The following is a 20,221-nucleotide window of genomic DNA, read 5'->3' on the forward strand; positions in this document are numbered from 1 at the left end:
CTCACTCAAAGCTCGTATTTCGAATTTTGTTCGTTACTTATTAAGTCTATTATTAAGGCAAAACGCCACTTACACCTAGTTCTATTACATTTTCCTTCTTTCCAGGTACCGCGTCATTTCATCATAAACAACAAAACTAAAACTCCTCCTCTCGCTGCACATTCGAATTTTTAAAATTACCAAAAATGTCAGTCCCAAAGAGTTCCGGTTTGTCCAAACTCAAAAAGAAGCACTTTCGCGTGAAGCACCAGAAGGTGAAACTGTTCCGAGCGAACGAGCCCCTTCTGTCGGTGCTCATGTGGGGCATCAACCACACCATAAACGAATTGAGCTACGTCAGCATCCCTGTAATGCTTTTACCGGATGATTTTAGGGCTTATTCTAAAATTAAGGTGGACAATCATTTGTTTAATAAGGAGAACATGCCGAGTCACTTCAAGGTGAAGGAGTATTGTCCACTCGTGTTTAGGAATTTGAGGGAACGCTTTGGAGTCGATGATATGGATTTTAAGGAATCGATGACCAGGTCACAGCCTATATCGATGGACTCGTCTGGTAAAAGTGGGGCCAAGTTTTACCAAAGCTACGACAAGATGTTTATTATCAAAAGTTTGACCTCGGAGGAGGTTGAACGGATGCATTCGTTCCTGAAGCACTATCATCCTTACATCGTGGAACGACATGGTAAGACTTTGTTGCCACAATATCTAGCGATGTACAGACTTACAGTGGAGAACGTTGAGCACTACTACGTGGCTATGAGGAATGTATTCTCTTCCCACTTGAACATCCATCGTAAGTTTGACCTCAAAGGCTCCACTGTTGATCGTGATGCCAGTGATAAAGAACTAGGTAAACACCTACCTACTTTAAAAGACAATGATTTCATCAAACAAGCCGTAAAGATCACAATTGGTGAAAATGCCAAGGAGCAACTCGTCAAATCCTTGAATGCAGATGTAGACTTCCTAACCAAACTACACTTAATGGACTACTCTTTATTACTCGGTATCCATGATTGTGCAAAGGCTGAACAAGACAGGATAGAAGCCCGTGAATTAAAGAATGCTGAGCAAAAAACCGATGAGTCTGAACAAGTCGAATCTGAAGAATCAGAGACCGAACGATGGACTTACAATACACCCCCTGATTCACCACATCTCCTGCGTGAATCCAGTGTGCAATACGATGGCATAATTCCTGACCAGGACATCTACGCCATACCATCCTGCGAAGGAATGGAACAAGGCGAAGGCACTTGCAAAGAAATCTATTTCATCGCAATAATAGATGTCTTAACCCAATACGGAGTCAAGAAACAAGCTGCAAAGGCTGCTAAAACCGTAAAGTACGGTTCAAACGTCGATGGAATATCCACATGTGATCCTGAGCAATACGGTAGACGGTTTATCGAGTTCTTAACAAAAGCTATCGAGTAGATGCACACTTTTTTTATTAATTTTAATTTGTCACGTGTATGCCCCCTTTGCTATTGCCAAATATTTGATAAATTGACAAATAAATTACTAGCATGTAAGGATAAATTTAAGATGATGAATACTGATGGAGACAAAGAAAATTTGTATCGGGCAAATTCAGTATTTTTATTTATCGAGTTCAAAATTTATTAAAATCGATTGATTGTTTTCTTTGTCTCGCTTGAGATAATTGGATAAAATAGCTATGTTATGATACTGGTTTTTTAATCAATCAATACATTTTTAAGTCAATTCTTTGATAAAATAGAAATTTTATGGCAATTAGAAAGAACTGTTAATAAACTATGTATATGCTATGCAAAAAGGTGCTTCACACATAAAACCTAATCTTCAAAAGGCATAACGTCTAATAGTGATGTAACGAATATTCGCATTCGCATTCGCATATTTTTCGATATTCGCATTCGCATTCCTATTCGCAAAAAACGATGCGAATATTTAGCGAATGTATTTAACAAACAAAAAGGAAATTATTATATAGTTGCATATGAAATGATAACACAACTGATAAGATTTATATATTTTTATTTAATCATACTCATTTATTTTTCCATTCCACTATATATTTTCTAAGAATTAAATATGATAATGAAATATAAACTTAAAAAACCAAATAATGAATACTTGACTATTTGTAAATAAGCTTTTTACAAAAAAAAAAAAAATATTTCTATTTAAAACAAAAGTAAAGTTCTAATATTCATAATGTTAACATTTGGTTTCAATTGCACATTTTTTCACTCACGACACGAAATGTCAAACATTTTGCGCGCGCTTTATTTGAAATTTAACATTCGCATTCGCGAATATTCAAGATGTATACTCGCATTCGCATTCGCATTCGCGAACATGAAAAATCCAACATTCGTTACATCACTAACGTCTAATAACAATTTTTTTTTATGAAGTTAATGTGAAGTATCTATCTTCATATGAATTGGTAGTAAAAACTGTCAAAAAGCTATATGTATGCTGTGCGAAAAGGTGCTTTACACATAAAACCTAACCTCCAAAAGAAACAACGTGTGATAACAATGTTATCGTAAGTGCATTTTTTTTTTAATAAACACATTTGAAGTTAGTGTGAAGTATCTTTATATGAATTCGTAGTAAAAATTGCCAAAAAGCTATGTATATGGTGTGCGAAAAGGTGCTTTACACATAAAACCTAACCTCCAAAAGGCACAACGTGTGATAACAATGTTGTCGTAAGTGCATTTTTTTTTAATAAACACATATGAAGTTAGTGTAAAGTATCTTTATATGAATTGGTAGTAAAAACTGTCAAAAAGCTATGTATATGCTATGCGAAAAGATGTTTTACACATAAAACCTAACCTCCAAATATAACTATTTTGTCGTAAGTTCATGTTTTTGATTAACACATGTGAAGTTAGCGTTTCTTAGCTTTGTGGCAGTTTTTACTACCTATTCATACTAATGTAGACCCATAACACTCTTTTTTTATTGAATAATTGACTTCTGTATTTACTGGTTTTTATATAATTTAACATCTAACTTAACCTCCAAATAGCAGATAACATTAGTTTGACCTCATGCAAGTAATTTTTTAAGTGAAGTTGAACCTTCGTTTAATTTTACCTTTGTTCAATTTTGAGGTTAGGTTTAGCATCGATATTCTTTGATAAAATAAAACATTATGGTAATACTGTATTACGGGTCTATCTTCGTATAAATGCTATGTATTTGTCGTACCATCAGGCGTTTTACATATAAACCTAACTTCACCCTTGTGTTATCAAGGAGACATTACAAAGATGCACTTATGATAACATTGTGCGTTTTTTAGGTTAGGTTTTGTATGTGATAATTACAAGGATTTTTGACAATTTGTTACTACGAATTCATACCAAGATAGATCCGTAACATAACATTTCTTTTTTATGCAAGAATTGGTTTTACCTCTAGGTTTTTAGTTTTTATTCGTGCGTTTTTCTCAATATCGATGCTAAAACCTAACCTCAAAATTGCACAAATATCAATATATAACGTTAGTTTAACTTCAGACATGTGTTATTTTAAATTTGAAAGGTCTTAAAGTGCTTAAAAAGAGATTCTAAAGACCTTAAAGTATAATTAAAAAAAAGTTGAAATATATTTAAAGTTTTATATTCCAAAATTAATAAAGTTATATTTTTTTTCTTATTAATTTTTTTTTGAAGATTCTAAAGTCTTAATAAGAGCCTAAATTTAAAAAGTCCTAAAGAGCTTAAATAAAGATCCTGAAATTTGAAAGGTCTTAAAGTGCATAAAAAGAGTTTGAATTTAAAAGGTATTAAAATGCTTAAAAAGGGTTTAATATTAGAAGATTCTAAGAGCTTGAAAAAAGTCCTGAAATGCTTAGGAGGAGTATAAATTTAAAAGATTCTAAAGTGCATAAAAAAGTTTAAATTTAAAAGGTCATAAAGCGCTTAAGAGGAGTTTCAATTTAAAAGATTCTAAAGTGCTTAAGAAGAGTTTGAATTGAAAAGATTCTAAATTACTTAATGATGAGTTTGAATTTAAAAGGTTCTAAAGTGCTTAAAAAGAGTTTAAATTTAAAAGGTCTTAAAGTGCTTAAAAAGAGATTCAATTTAAAAGGTTCTAAAGCGAGTAAAAAGTGGTACTTTGATAAATTTATACACTTTTTAAGTACTTTAGGACCTTAAATTCAGACTCTTTTAAGCCCCTTTATGATCTTAATAAATCCAAGTACTTGTAAGTACTTTATAAACTTAAATTCAGACTTCTTTAAGATAATAATTTAAACACTATTTAAGCACTTTAGGACCTTAAATTCAGTACGTTATAACTTTAAATTCAGATTATTTTTAAGAACTTCAGAACCTTGATAAATTTATACTCTTTTTAGGTCCTTTATGACCTTGATAATTTTAGACTTTTCTGAAGTACGAAGAAGTGAAGTAGAACTAATGTTACATTCTAACACTCTTACAATTTTGAGGTTAGGTTTTAGCATAAACATTTTGTAAATTCCAACACTCGATTTTTAAAACTTTTGTGACTATTACCTTGTGTTATCATAACATAGCTATTTTATCCAAAAATTGCCCCCCGTATTTTTAATTAATGTGATTGTATATCTTATTCGAATGCAAGCGATGTGAGTGTATAAGTAATTTTAAAGCGATTATTTAATAATCTTTAAACTGCACAAAATATTGTACTGTACTTTTTGTATATTATAAACACACGTAGATAATACTACTGCGAGGCCTGAGAAAAATCTATTTTCAGGTCTCGATGATTTTTAATATATTCCAATCAGCAAGTTTTATAAAACTCGAACACTACTTATGTATTTTATTTAAATTATCGAATCAAATTTTATAATCGAAGCATGATAAGCCTAATATATAAATCCTTGTTGTGTGATGGTTAGAGATTTTTTGTTTTTATTTCAATTTAATAATAATAATAAAGTTTTAATATAAAGCATTACATACAAGTTTAAGATGTATAAATAGAAATGAGAGGAATGAGAACAGTATTGATATATTTTAAATTTAAAATATATCTTACTGAGTTTCATCTTCTCGTATGTAATTATAATAATAAAGTCCCCACATTGAGATTCATAGATCCTATTCGTATACATACATATTTATAAACATACAAAAAAGTGTTTTGGAAAAATAGAAGAAACACAAATTATGATATTTAATTTTTCTTCCTCAATAAGTTTATAAAAATGTATGCATCATCAATTAATTTCTATCGTTAGTTTAATAAGATTAATATTAATATTAATGGCATGTGAAATATAAAAAAAATGACATTCTATATATATACTACAATGGAAAAAAAGTATATATAGAATTTTAAAACTGTCTAGTCTACGTTTTAGTTTTTTTTTTTAAAGAAAATATCTTTATATTCGTGTTATTTTTTATGACTTTTAATATCTATATATGCTTGTGAACGTTTGTATTATATAATTAATTTAAAAAAAAATCACACTGACGGTAATAAAATTTTATAATTCACCTATGACAGCATTGTTTGAAAATTTTGGAAAAAGGAAAATAATTGTGAAGAAGTGATACTTCGTAATGTAAAAAAGTAGAATTTGATTTTAATGAATTTTTATTTTTTCTTTAAGACTTTAAGTTTCTTCGAGTCGTGAAAATATCCAAAAATATAATATCTACAATAAGATTATGATACTTATAATAAGATATTGAAATGTTTTGGGTATTTTTGTCAATATTTTTCATTTGAAGACAATCTATAATAATTTAAAACTGTTTGGATAACTGACTGCGTTTTTGCACATTTTATAAGACAATTTTCAACGTTTTCAGACAACTGACAACACTTTTAGACAAGATACAACATTTTCACATAACTTACAATATTTTTAGACAACAAATTGCAAGATTTTCAAATAATTTATAACATTTTCATACAATTACATATTTTTCAGACTACTTGCAGCATTTCTAGACAACATTTTCAGACAATATACAACACCTTATAAGACGACTTACAATAATTTCAGACAATTTATAACATTTCTAGATAACTCACAACGTTTTCACACAACTTACGATATTTTCAGATTACTTACAACATTTTTAGACAATTTACAATATTTTCGGATAAATGACAACGCTTTCAGATGACTTACAATATTTTCAGAAGGTTTACAACATTTTCAGACAACTTACAACATTTTTAGATAATTTACAACATTTTCAGACAACTTTCTGACACAAATTACAACATTTCTAGACAACTTACAAGGTTTTCAGACAACATGCAACATTTCTAGACCATTTACAATATTTATGAACAATTTACAATATTTTCAGACAATTTATAACATTTTCAGATAACTTACAAACATTTCAGACTATATAACATTTTCAAACAACTCACATAATTTTCAGACGACTTACAATATATTTAGATAATTTACAACATTTTCAAGACAATTTACAACATTTCAGAACAGCTTTGAAGGTTTTCAGGCAACTTGCAACGTTTTTAGACCATTTACTATATTTTTTAACAATTTACAACATTTTCAGACGACTTACAATATTTTTAGACAATTCACTACTTTATTAGACAAATTACAACTTTATCAAACAACTTACAAAGTAGTTAGACGACTTATAACAATTTCAGACAGTCCATAACATTTTCAGACAATGTACAACATTTTCAGACAACTTTTTTTGACAAATTGTGATGTTTTTAGATCAAGTACTACATTTTTGAGCAATTTACAAAGTTTTCAGACGACTTACTAAGTTTTTAGACTTCTCACAACATTTTCAGACAATTTACAATTCTTGCGAACCATTTGCAACGTTTTCAGACAACTTACGAGGTTTTCAGGCGACTTACAACAATTTCAGACAATCCGTAACATTTTCAAACAATTTACAACATGCAATGCTTTTGGACAACTTGCAATGTTTTTAGACAACATTTTCAGAAAACTTACAATGCTTTTTAACAGACTACTTTATTAGACAAATTACAATATTTTCAAACGACTTACAACATTTTCAGACTATTTACAACATTTACAAAAATTTCAGACGACTTAAAACATTTTTGAACCATCTTACAATATTTTGAAATAACTTGTAACATTTTTGGACAACTTACAATATTTTAAGACAATTTAATACGCTTGCATTTCTATAACTTTTTACCACATTTCTAGACAACTTTATCAGACAATTTACTACTTTTCTAGACCACTTACAACTTTATAATTTACTTACAACATTTCTAAACAACTTTATCAGACAATTTACAACCTTTCTAGACAACTGACAAGAATTCTGGACTACTTATAATTTTTCTAGACCACTTACAGTATTTCTAGACAAATTTATCAGACAATTTACTGCATCTTCAGACATCTTACAACTTTTCTAGACAAGTCTATTAGACAATTTATAACATTTGTAGACTGTTTAAAACCTTTCTAGACAACTTTATCAGAAAAAATAGAACCTTTTCAGACACTTAACAAGATTGTTAGACAACTTACAACAATTTCAAACGACTTAGAAAATTTTTAAACAACTAACAGCATTTTTAGACAACTTAATACACTTTCAGACAACTTACAACATTTGCAAATAATTTTGCAACATTTCAAGACAAATTACAAGGTTTTCAGACAATTTGCAACATTTGCAGACAATTTACGACCTTTTCAGACAAACTACAATATTTTCAGACAACTTGCAAGATTTTTAAACAACTTACACGACTTTAAAAATATTTTTATTTGTTTGAAATTACTGTAAGTTGTTTAAAAATGTTTTAACAATTTACAGCATTTTTAGACAATTTGTCGCATTAGAAGTTTCACTTAAAAAAAAAAAAAGTAGTCGCGTTGATATTATCGACTCGTTTTCATATTTCAGACAATGCTGATTAGATTTTTCGTGTAAATACTAGATTTATAGAAAAAGATTTTAAATTGGAGGAAAAATAATTATAAAAAAAAATTAATACTGAGATTTTTGTTATAAATATCAAAAATTAATAAGTTCATATTTTTGTCAAAAAATCCGACTTGACAATTTTATATCATTATTTAATGATACATTTTAAATTTATTAAAAAAATAGTGTATTAAATATTTAATAATTCAAAAACAAAATCTTTTATATAAATCTAGAAACAATCGAATTAATTTTACCCTATGAAGAATTGATTAATTTAATTACTAGGTAAAACTTCTCGGCAGCCAATTATAAATTGAGAATAACTTTAATATTTATAAGATTCTTTATAAAATCGTACTTGCCAAATTATAAACATTATCAAATTTAGCTACGTTGTCAAATTTTATGGGCCATATTCTCGGATATAAAAAATAAATGTAATAACTATTCTGGGTGACATAGATACTTGTAAATTAATGAGAAAATTCTGGCTCATAACATAGCGTTGTCATGGCAACGAAAAGAAAACTGAAAATGACTGTCTAATTGCCGTGCGATCAGGCGTATTTTACATACAAACAAGCAAAGAAGAATGTTATGATAACAGAATCTTCGATGATGCAGTAATCATAAGATTCTTCCTTGCTTTGCTTATATGTAAAATACGCAAAGATAGACATTTCCACAGTTTTTACAAACGAGAAAGAAGGATAAAATAGTTGCCATGACAATGCTTTGTTATGAGGCATAATCGCCCAAAGAGTGATTTTAATTAAATAAACCTATAAAAAATGTTATATCATGTTGCCATGACAACGCTATTTTATGAGGCAGAATTGTCTCCTAAATATGCGTGAAGTCTGACTAATGTTATTTTGTCATTTGTGCAATTTGGAGGTTAGTTGACAGCATCAAAAATTTATAGAGTGTAGATTTCTGATAATTTCAAGACATGACCACCGAGAATAGCAAATTTCCAACGTACTCTTATTCCTGTTATCCGAGAATAGGCCTCAATTAATTCTATTCACTAGCTTTTGTAATATTTTAACTTTATCCGTGTTGCTTTCATGTAAACCCCAATCATACATTTATATACATACATACATACATACAACTACATAATATCAAAGAAGACCTCACAAGGAAAACCTCAGGTTTACTCTTCTTGGAATTTGATGAAACTTTGCATGGTGATAGAGTTGTCAGTAGAAATGAAGTGTGCAAAATATTATAGGCCTGTGAGAAGTGGTTTCGTTATAAAAATTAATTAATTAAGTCGCGAAAAATAGACCGCGCCGTATACAGTGTTTTGTATTGATGAGATAGTTAAAAATTGTTTTAAATTATGTTTTTTTTTTAATTTTTTTTATACTAAATATTTATTATTTTTTACAATTACTACTTCTCACAGGCCTATAATATTTTAAGGTGTTTATTTTTACGATTCCCAGAAGAGTAAACCCAAGGTTTTCTTTGTCAGTAATATTATTATATTAATTTTAATAATATTACAATATCGATTAAAACACAACTATTATATCAATAAAAAAATAAAATAAAAATAAGTCCAATATCAAATTAGTGGTTGGTGGTGTTTAATTAAACAAAAAAATGATAAAAAAGCGTATGCGCCTATTTCTGACAAATGTAATAAAAAATTATGAAAAACCTTCAGAAATTGTTTTATTAATTTTTATTTACTTCCAGGAAGAGAAAATAGAAAATCTAAAATAGCTATAAACTTCAAAAAGTATGTGTGTGACACAAAATTTGTTTTTTTGTCGACAGTTTTAGTTGCATTTTTTTTACTCGAATTAGTAAATTTTCGAGTATTCCCATCACTACTTTCAACTGTCAACAAATGGTTTCCTAGGCGACTGTTGTCCTGGCAACGGATGATTGTTGCATTCAAAATATATATCAAAATAGAAGCAATAATAATATTGAAGAATTATGTGCCAAATGTAAATTTTATGTAATAGTTAAAAGTGAAAAAGGTTTATAGCACAGAAAAATATTAAAATATTTAACTAAAAGTGATTTTATTCATTAAAAAATTAGTGCATAGAGCCCCATGAAGTAATGTGTAAATTAAAATACTTGAAAAATTAAATTTTGGTAGTTCTAGTTCAATTTACTATTTTTTAGGTCAGTTAATAATATTTTCAGATAATTTAGAATATTTGCAAACTTTTTGCAACTTTTTAAACCATTTCCAACATTTTTAGTCAATTTACAACATTTTTGAGACAAGTTGCAACATTTTCAGACAATTCAAGACTTTTTCAGACAAAATACAACATGTTTATACAATTTGCAACATTTGTAGACAATTCCAATTACTTTCAGACAATTTACAACATCTTCAGACAATTTGCAACATTTTCGAACAACATAGAACATTTTCAGATAATTTAGAACATCTTCAGACTATTTACAACATGTTCAAACAAGTTTCAACACTTTCATACAGTTTGCAATAATTTCAGACAATTTGCAACAATTTCAGATAATTTAAAACATTTTCAGACAATTTACAACATTTTCAGACAAGTTGCAACATTTTCAGATTATTTGGAACATTTTCAGACAATTTAAAACATTTACAGACAAGTTGTAACATTTTAAAACAATTTACAACATTTTCTGATAAAATACAACATTTTTAAACAATTTGCAACATTTGCAACATTTGTAGACAATTTAAAGCACTTTCAGACTATTTAGAACATTTTCAGACAAAATACAACATGTAAACAATTTGCAACATTTGCAGACAAATTACAACATTTTCAGACAATTTATTACATTTTCAAACTTTACAACATTTTTAAACAACTTGCAACATTTCAGATAATTTAAATCACTTTCAGACAACAGAAAATGTTTGCAACAATAGATTTAGACAATCTGCAACAGTTTCAGACCAGTTACAAAATGTTTATACAACTCTCTCTCTTATTTCTATACCTTGTCGGAAGTATAACTTTAATAAAAAAAAATAGTCCTAATATAGGAAAATTTAGATCTTATATAATGGTAAAAACTAAAATAAGTTTAAAAGTAGTGGTCAACTATTTCAGGTTAAGAACACTTTATGATTATAAAATTAAGACAATATAGACTGATGGTTAACTTTCTAGAACCTGCTCATTGCTCCATCCGTTCTATGGCGGAAACAGTGTTACCCAATCGGATACCTTCAAGTTTTACCAGATGTTAATTTATTACCATGGATTCTAAAAATCAAGAACAAAAGAAACCACCGCACACAATCGATCAATTATTTATCATGTATTCGAAGTTCCAAAACATTCGACAAGATATCGACGGAAAAACGATAACTCTGAGGCAAATCGACAAATGGTTTCGACAGGCGAAACTTTTCGACAAAACCAAACCGAATCAATTGACGACGACCGACACGGGGGTGCAGTTCTTCAAATTCAAGAAAAAGCATTGACTTTGGACGAATTCAGAAATTTCTGGAAGATTTATGCGAAACGAAAGAAATCGATTGGAAGAAGTAAAAGATAAATTGCTGTTCAGTGGTGTACCGGGTAAAGCTGCAGGGGCAACGGATTGAAAGTACTATTTAAATTAAATATGTAATAAAAACAATTAATATATTGTATTTTTATAGATTATGTTTTTAATGAGAAATTTATGTTTTAGCCAGAAAATCCGATTTACCAATGCCGAGTTTACTCTACGTAACCAGTTAGTCTGAATCGTTTGTCACGAAGTGGAATAAGTATGTGTGTGAATCGAAAAGTTTTTCAGACAACTTACAACATTTTTAGACAATCTACAGCAATTTTGTACAACTTACAATATTTTTAACGTTTAACACTTTGAGACACTTGACAAAATTTTCAGATAAATCACAACAATTCTAGACAATCTACAACATTTTTGGACACCTCACAACATATTCAGATAACTTACAACATTTCTAGACAACTTACAGCATTTCTATACAAGTCACAATAATTCTAGACAAATCGCAACAATTCTAGACAATCTACAAAATTTCTAAACAACTCACAAAATATCTATAGAACTTACAACATTTTCAGACACTCTACAAAAACATTTATACTCTACTTACAACATTTTGAGACCAGTTACAACATTTTTTGACAACTTGACAACATTTTCAGACACCCTACAACATTTTCAGACACTCTAAAACATTTCTAAACAACTTACAACATTTTTACCTAACTTACACACATTTTTAGACACTCTGCAACATTTTCAGACCAGTTGGAATATTTTCAGACCTTGACAACATTTTTTAACCAACTTACGACATTTTTAACCAATGTTCAACATTTTTAGCCAACTTTTAGCAATATTTTTAGACAGTTACAATATTTTCAGGCCACTACAACATTTTCACAGAATTTACACCATTTTCAAACCAGTAATAACAATTTCAGATCAGACACAACATTTCCAAACTATTTACAACAATTTCATACTATTTAATGAATTTTCAAAAAACTTACAACACTTTCAAACATCCTACAACATGTATAAATACTTTATAATGGTTTCAGACTAGTTACAAGATTTCTAGATAACTTGCAATATTTCTAGACAACTTGCCGCATTTTAACTAACTTACATTTTCGGATTAATAAAATTTTTAGATAAGTTACAACATTTTCAGACTATAGATAACTTACGACATTTTCAGACACTCTACAACATTTTCAGACACTCTACAACATTTTCAGACACTCTACAACATTTTCAGACACTCTACAACATTTCTAGACAACTTACAACAGTTTTTACACAATTTACAACAATTTCAGAGCAGTTACAACATTTTTCAGACACTTAACAACTTTTTAGACACTTGACAAACATTTTCAAACACTTACAACATTTTCAGACACTTGACAATATTTCCAGACACCTTACAACAACATTTTCAGACAACTTACAGCATTTTCAAACACTCTACAACAGTTTCAGACTAATTACAACACTTTCAGACAAATTACAACATTTTCAGACACTCAACAACATTTTTAGCCAACTTACAACATTCTCTAGAGAACTTACAACACTTTCAGACCTGTAACAACTTTTTAAAACAATTTACAACACTTCTAAAATATTTTGAAACACCCTACAACATTTTCAGACCCTCTGAAACATTTCTAGACAACTTACAACATTTTACCCAACTTACAACATTTTTAGACACTCTACAACATTTTCAGACCAGTAGCAACAATTTCAGAATAGTTACAACACTTTCAGACAAATTACAACATTTTCAGACCAATTACAACATTTTTAGATTTTGTTGTTTAGATTTACAATCTATAACAACAATTCTAGACAACTTATAATACTTTCAGATAACCTGCAACATTTTTAGACACTTGACGACATTTTCAGATCAGTTACAACATTTTTAGACATATTACAACCCTTTTGAGATAATTTACAACAATTTCAGACAAGTCAGAATACTTTCAGATAACTTTCAAACTATTCTCGACAACTTGCAATTATTCTAGACAACTTGCAATATTTTCAGACAACTTACAACACTTTCAGACACTCTACAATATTTTCAGAGAACTTACAACACATTTTCAGAAACTCTACAATATTTCTAGACCAGTTACAACATTTTCAGACAATTAACAACATTTTTAGACACTTGACTACATTTGAAAACACTTGACAACATTTGCAAACTCTTGACAACATTTGCAAACACTTGACAACATTCTCAGACACCCTACAACATTTTCAAACACCCTACAATATTTTCAGGCGCTCTACAATATTTTCAAACTAAATACAATATTTTCAGAACACTTGACAACATTCCAGGCACTCGACAACATTTTCAGCGGACTTACAACATTTTCAGACACTCCAAAACGTTTCTAGACAACTTACAACACTTTCAGACACTTGACAACAATAATTCTAGACAACTTATAACACTTTAAGACACTCTAAAACATTTTCAAACACTTGACAAACATTTTCAGACCAGTTACAACACTCACAAACACTTGACAACATTTCCAGACACCCTACAACATTTTCAGACACTTGACAACATTTCTAGACAACTTACAACATTTTCAGACCAGTTATTTATAACATTTTCAGACACTCTGAAACATTTCTAAACAACTTACAACATTTTAAGAGCAGTAACAACAGTTTCAGTCCAATAACGATAGATTCAGGCAATCCACAACATTTCTAACCAGCTTACAACATTTTCAAACACTTGACAATATTTTGAACTAACTTACAACATTTTCAGACATCCTACAGCATTTTCAGACACCCCACAAGATTTTCAGACAATGATAACACTTTCAAACATTTTTACCCTACCCTACAACATTTTTCTTTAAATAATAAAAATAAAACATTTTCAGACACCTGACAACATTTTCAAACACCTGACAACATTTTCAGACACTTGACAACATTTTCAAAAAATCTACAACAACAATTTTAGACAACTTATAACGCTTTAAGACAACTTACAACATTTTTAGACCAGTTACAACATTTTCAGATACTTGACAACATTTTCAGATCAGTTACAACATTCTCAGACACTTGACAACATTTCCACACTCTTGACAACATTTTTATACACTTGACAACATTTCCAGACACTCTAAGACCTTTGTAGACACTTGAGAACATTTTAAGACACTCTAAAACATTTCTAGACAACTTAAAACATTTTTGGACACTCTACAACATTTTCAAATCAGTTACAATATTTTCAGACACAACATATGTATATTCTTTTGACTGGCAATAAATCTATGCAAATAAAAAAAAAATTTAAAAAAAATAAAAAACTTACAACATTTTCAGACATATTACAACCATTTTCAGATAAATTACAATAATTTCAGATAAGTCATAATACTTTTAGATAACTTTCAACAATTCTGGACAACTTGAAAGAATTCTAGACAACTTACAACACTTTCAGATGACTTACAATACTTTCAGACAACTTACAACACTTTCAGACACCTGACAACATTTTCAAACCAGTTACAACATTTTCAGACACTTCACAACATTTTCAGACAACTTAAAACACTTTCAGATAACTTACAACACTTTCAGACAATTTACAACACTTTCAGACACTTCACAACAATAATTCTAGACAACTTATAACACTTTCAGACAACTTACAACACTTTAAGACACTCTACAACACTTTCAGATACCCTACAACATTCTCAAACACTTGACAACATTTTCAAACTTTTGACAACATTTTCAGACACTCCACAACATTTTCAGACACTCTATAACATTTTCAGACACTTGACAAACATTTGACTTTCAAACATTTGACAACATCTTTAGACTAAGACAGAGACACTCTAAAACATTTCTAGACAACTTACAACAGTTTTACACACCCTACAACATTTCCAGACACCTTACAACATTTGTAGACACTCGACAACATTTTTAGACACTCTAAAATACTTTGAAACAATTTACAACTTTAAAATTTACATTAAAACTTTAGAAATCATATGATGTCTTTAAACATAGCTTCAACAATAAAAATACAAAAAATTATCATAAATCAAGTCTTTATTTACAAACATTATATAAATATATATATATATATATATATATATATATATATATATATAACCACATCACTTAACATCAGTTTTAATCAAAATCACTTCCCAAATCCGAAAAATCACCACCATCATCACCACCATCCGAGTCACCAAAATCCAAACTATCATCCTCACCATCGTCCACTTTCAAAGCATCCAACTTAGCAATCAGCTCCTCCTTATTCGGCTTCTCACCCGTGGCATCCTCTGCATCATCCTTGTTCTTCTTATTCGAGTTCATGTACCTCAGAAAGGTCCTCCTCTTCCTCTCCGACAAAGTCTTCAGAGTCTGCCTCATCTCCGCATCCATTCTCTGCTGCTCCTCAGCAGTTGCCACTTTCGGAACCAACTCCTCGGCTTTGGAGCACTTGGGGCACACTTTCAGTTTCTGGGAACAGGGGATACACATGATATGATAAGCTTGCTTTATCGTCTTCTGTGAACACTTTGTGCAAGTCTTCGGCTGGGTCAGAGGTTTGTATTTCTTGTATTTGATTTTCCATTCGATGACGTCTTTGCAGTGTTTGCACACTTGACTGATGTGCAAGGAGTTTATGAATTTTGTTGTGTGCGATGTGTCGTGGAGGTTGTTCTTGAAGGCTGTTTTGTTCTGGTGCTTCTGGGGCCTGCTGCGAGATGTGTCTCCTCTTCTGGTACTCATTTTTTAACTGAGGGGATAAAGCTTACGTAATAAATGTGAAATATATGTGTTATAATTAGTGATGTGCCAAGTGGAATCAAGTGATTCGAATCATTCGAATGATAAATAATATGTATGAACACAAATTTTCACAAATATAAAAAAAATAGTTTAATTTAATTCAGTATTATAATATAAAACTAGTGGTGTATGGCATCGTGCCTTAAGGCAAATTGCTGGAACTTTTGAAATTTTTTTAACTTCCTATAGGGTAAGTAATAGTAATGGTCCGAAAATCGAAAATGAAAATTATTGCATTTCTCGACGTTTTGAAGGTTTCTGAATATTTTATTGGCATACCTCAGAAACTAAATGGATGTGTGCGTGTGTACGTGGTCTGTTCAAAAAGTACCCGGAATTTTCATATATAAATATAAAATATTTATTTATTCGTCTACATTAATGTGGTCCCCTTCAAAGTAGTCCCCCCCAGATATAATACACTTATGCCAGCGTTTTTTCCAATTTTCGAAGCACCCTTGATATTCACTTTTTGATATGTCCTTGAGCACTCTCAGCGATTTTCTTCAATCGAGGAAAACCGCCGTCCTTTCATGGGTCTCTTCAACTTTGGGAATAGGAAAAAGTCACACGGAGCCATATCTGGTGAATTTTTGCACTTTGCAACACTTTATTTCATTTTTTACGCAAAATTTAATACAAATTCTTTGACTTTTCAATTCTTCCATTGTAAAAATCGCCGAGCTCAGAAAAACACGTCGAACCTTAGCGACTACCACAGACAAAGTAAACAGTGAATATAGCTGAAAATTTCATCATACTTTAGGGGCATGTATACCAACACAATAAAAAAAAAATTTTGACAATCAGACACTCCAGACCCGCGAAATTTAATTATTAGTAATTCCGGGTACTTTTTGAACAGACCACGTATGTGTGGATACAATTTTTCGTCCCCCTTTTCGGGCGCACGGATAAACCGATTTGAATGGTTTAAAAAACATTCGATTCCTATTAATAGGAAGACGTGCTGATTAGTTTTTGGCAAAGGCAGGTCCAGCCGTTACAGAGATATGGAACAAAGAGTGCAGAAAATAGAAATCGAGCTTTTGAGAGAACGGATCATCCGATTTGTATGATCTAAAAAACATTCAGTTCGTAATGACGGGGAAAAGTGGTTATTAGTATTTGGCAAAGGTAGGCTTAGCGGTTTCGGAGATACAGAGCTAAATGTTAAAAAAATGGCTGTTTTTGAGAGAACTAAGGGTCCGATTTGAACGGTTCAAATAACTTTCTGCTTGTTTCAACAAAATAATTGCTTTTGGGAAAAATATTTGTATCTAATTTTTTTTTCAAAAAATTTTTTTGAAATTTTGGATTAAAAATTCAAAAAATCATCCAGACTAAGCACAGCCTAAGCGCCACTCTGGTACAAATGTTTACCCAAGTGCGTTTAGACTGTGCGTATGTAATGGAGCACTTTTCCAATTTTGTGATAACTATTGAAAAATGTGAAAATGCAGCCAAGCTAAGCACAGTATAAGTGAAAATGTCGCACAGAATTATTTGCAAATGCGTTTAGACTGTGACTATACGGGAGCACTTTTTCAATTTTGTGTAAATTAGGCAACTATTTTTTTTTTGAAATTGAATTCGAAATGAAATGACGATTGTTAATGTTCTGGAGATAAATTGATTTATGATTTATATTTGATTTGCTCAGATATAATAAGATAGTAAAAATAATGAAAGTTACAGTATTTGTAATAAAATATTTGAAAACGTTTAAAATTTCTCGAATATTTCATTACGGTACGGGAAGTTCCAGCAATTTGCCTTAAGGCACGATGCCATACACCACTAGTTTCTGATTTGAATCATTCGAATCAGGAAGTTTTCGAGTCGGCACATCACTAGTAATAATATATTGTAAGTAGAAATATTACAAATACTTACACATAAGCTTTAATAAAACAAGCGACAATCACTACACATGCTTTTTAGTTTTGTAAATAAATAAATGCAAGCTGAGGGGTTAAATGATAAGCGATTTGCATCGAGAAATGACTCAATAAACCATTCAAGTGCATTTTGGTGAATTAATAATTATGTATCAAGTATTTGTACATTTTATGCGGATCCTTAATTCTTAAAACCTTTTATTGCAATTCGTAACCATTACAAGGCTTTGTAAAGCGTTAAGATATGAAGATTGTTTTTTAATATATATTAAACAGAGTATTGAAAACTTTGTTATATTTATTCTGGTATATCTTATATATAAAATTCTTCTGTACGGGTGTATGATTTGATTCTTCTCCCAAACGGTTATTCGGATTTTGATAAATCTTTCTGGAGTTTGTTAAGGAAATTTTTTAGGATGTAAATGTTTATAAAAATAAAGTAATATGTATAAATATATGGCAAAAACAAAAACATTTGAAATGTCATTTGCTAAAAATGTCAATTCACTTGAAATTCGAATTTAAGTGAAATTATGAGCCTGTATAATATTAGAATATAATATATGTACAAGAAACATGTAATGTCTACATTATTATTGCCGAAAAGCAGCTGAGATGTGACAGAAATTAAAATAATACAAAATACAGTCAACAGTATATGTTTGGCATATGAAATTATATAATTCAGTTTAATAAATAACACAACAAGTCCAAAATTATATATACATTATTTTTTTAAACTTATGCATGCCGCATTTTGGTTTACTTTACTAAAGTATTCAACAATGCAAAAAATATTTCTACTTATTAAAAAAAATGATTTAGAATTTTGTTTCATGTGTCAAAAATTCATTTGTTTAGCATTGGATATAGAATATTTATTTAGTTGATCTTAGATTGAATAGTGCTCATATGAACTAGATTTTACAAAATAATTCAACCAAGATTTGAACATAAACAATAATGTTTATTAAATTATTAGTAAGAAAAATGTACTTCAAAAATTATAATTGCCAAAGAGCAACTAATATATTGTTTGAGACTAAATTATTCAAGCAATTATGTCGTGTGCCAAAATCAAGTGTGACATTGTTCTTTTACCGCAGACACTATATTTTTTCTGAATTTCTTATACAGCTTATGCTAAGACCATAAATGAATCACAAAGGCAAGACATCGACTAGGATATTAAAAAGTACAGGATAGGATATTAAAAAATTTGGCACTTCTGAATCATAGACGTGTGTACAGGACAACGTCTGTTGGGTCATCTAGTATATTATAAATTTCCTATCACTTAATTTGGAGTTCATAAGCATCATACAAATCTTTGTAAAGCGAACAATTGTAAAAGATCTGAAACATGATTTAGAATATTTTACAAACAAAGTACATATTTGTAAATGTAAACTTTTGTCGATAACACAATGTGCATAATAGTTTTAGATATTTGTTCCTGAACAATTGTAACAAAAATTGATACAAATTTGGAGACTTTATACATGCCTTATAAAGATGGCTTTAAATACATCTTGGTACATATAGCCTAAATATCCTCAAATATATATACATAAAAAAGCAAAAAAATATTAAAAACTACTTCAAGTGTAAAATACGCACTAATAATACATTTTTCATACACTTAAATAATTATACATAATGAAATGAATAAACATTATGAAATACACATGCAAATGACTAACACTACATATTAATTGTTTCATTCAATGCTAGTAATTATTGACTTACCGGTATGTTTAGATATTTATGAAATTCAACTATGCACACACACGAGTATTATAATAAATTATATCATTATACTATTATAAATTTATATAAATTCAACAATAAATAACTAAATTTGCAAGTGTGAGGTTATGGTATCACATCACATGTGTCTCTACTCATTTGACAGATCAACATGAACACCAATATAACGAAATTTGACAAAAAAAATATTACAAAAATATAAATAATAATGTAAATA

General features: G+C 29.7%; 2 protein-coding genes across 2 annotated transcripts; one reads left to right on the forward strand and one right to left on the reverse strand.

The window, feature by feature from the left end:
- Window positions 1-38: 38 nt before the first annotated feature.
- On the forward strand, window positions 39-1,585 carry LOC113387726 (phosphatidylinositol 5-phosphate 4-kinase type-2 alpha-like). The gene has a single exon (XM_026625095.1). It carries the CDS (start codon window positions 186-188, stop codon window positions 1,437-1,439), a length of 1,254 nt encoding a protein of 417 aa, XP_026480880.1. The 5' UTR covers window positions 39-185; the 3' UTR covers window positions 1,440-1,585.
- A 14,073-nt stretch (window positions 1,586-15,658) lies between these two features.
- On the reverse strand, window positions 15,659-20,115 carry LOC113388499 (uncharacterized protein C9orf85 homolog). Its single transcript, XM_026625873.1, has 2 exons — window positions 19,984-20,115; window positions 15,659-16,277 (listed from the first exon to the last, which is right to left on the reverse strand). Exon 2 carries the CDS (start codon window positions 16,268-16,270, stop codon window positions 15,659-15,661), a length of 612 nt encoding a protein of 203 aa, XP_026481658.1. The 5' UTR covers window positions 16,271-16,277; window positions 19,984-20,115.
- Between the last annotated feature and the right edge of the window lie 106 nt (window positions 20,116-20,221).

The sequence above is a fragment of the Ctenocephalides felis genome, unplaced genomic scaffold, assembly GCF_003426905.1.
Source record: "Ctenocephalides felis isolate EL2017-DRISC unplaced genomic scaffold, ASM342690v1 CF-g0.4_SCAFFOLD_03572, whole genome shotgun sequence".
Taxonomy (NCBI): domain Eukaryota; kingdom Metazoa; phylum Arthropoda; class Insecta; order Siphonaptera; family Pulicidae; genus Ctenocephalides; species Ctenocephalides felis.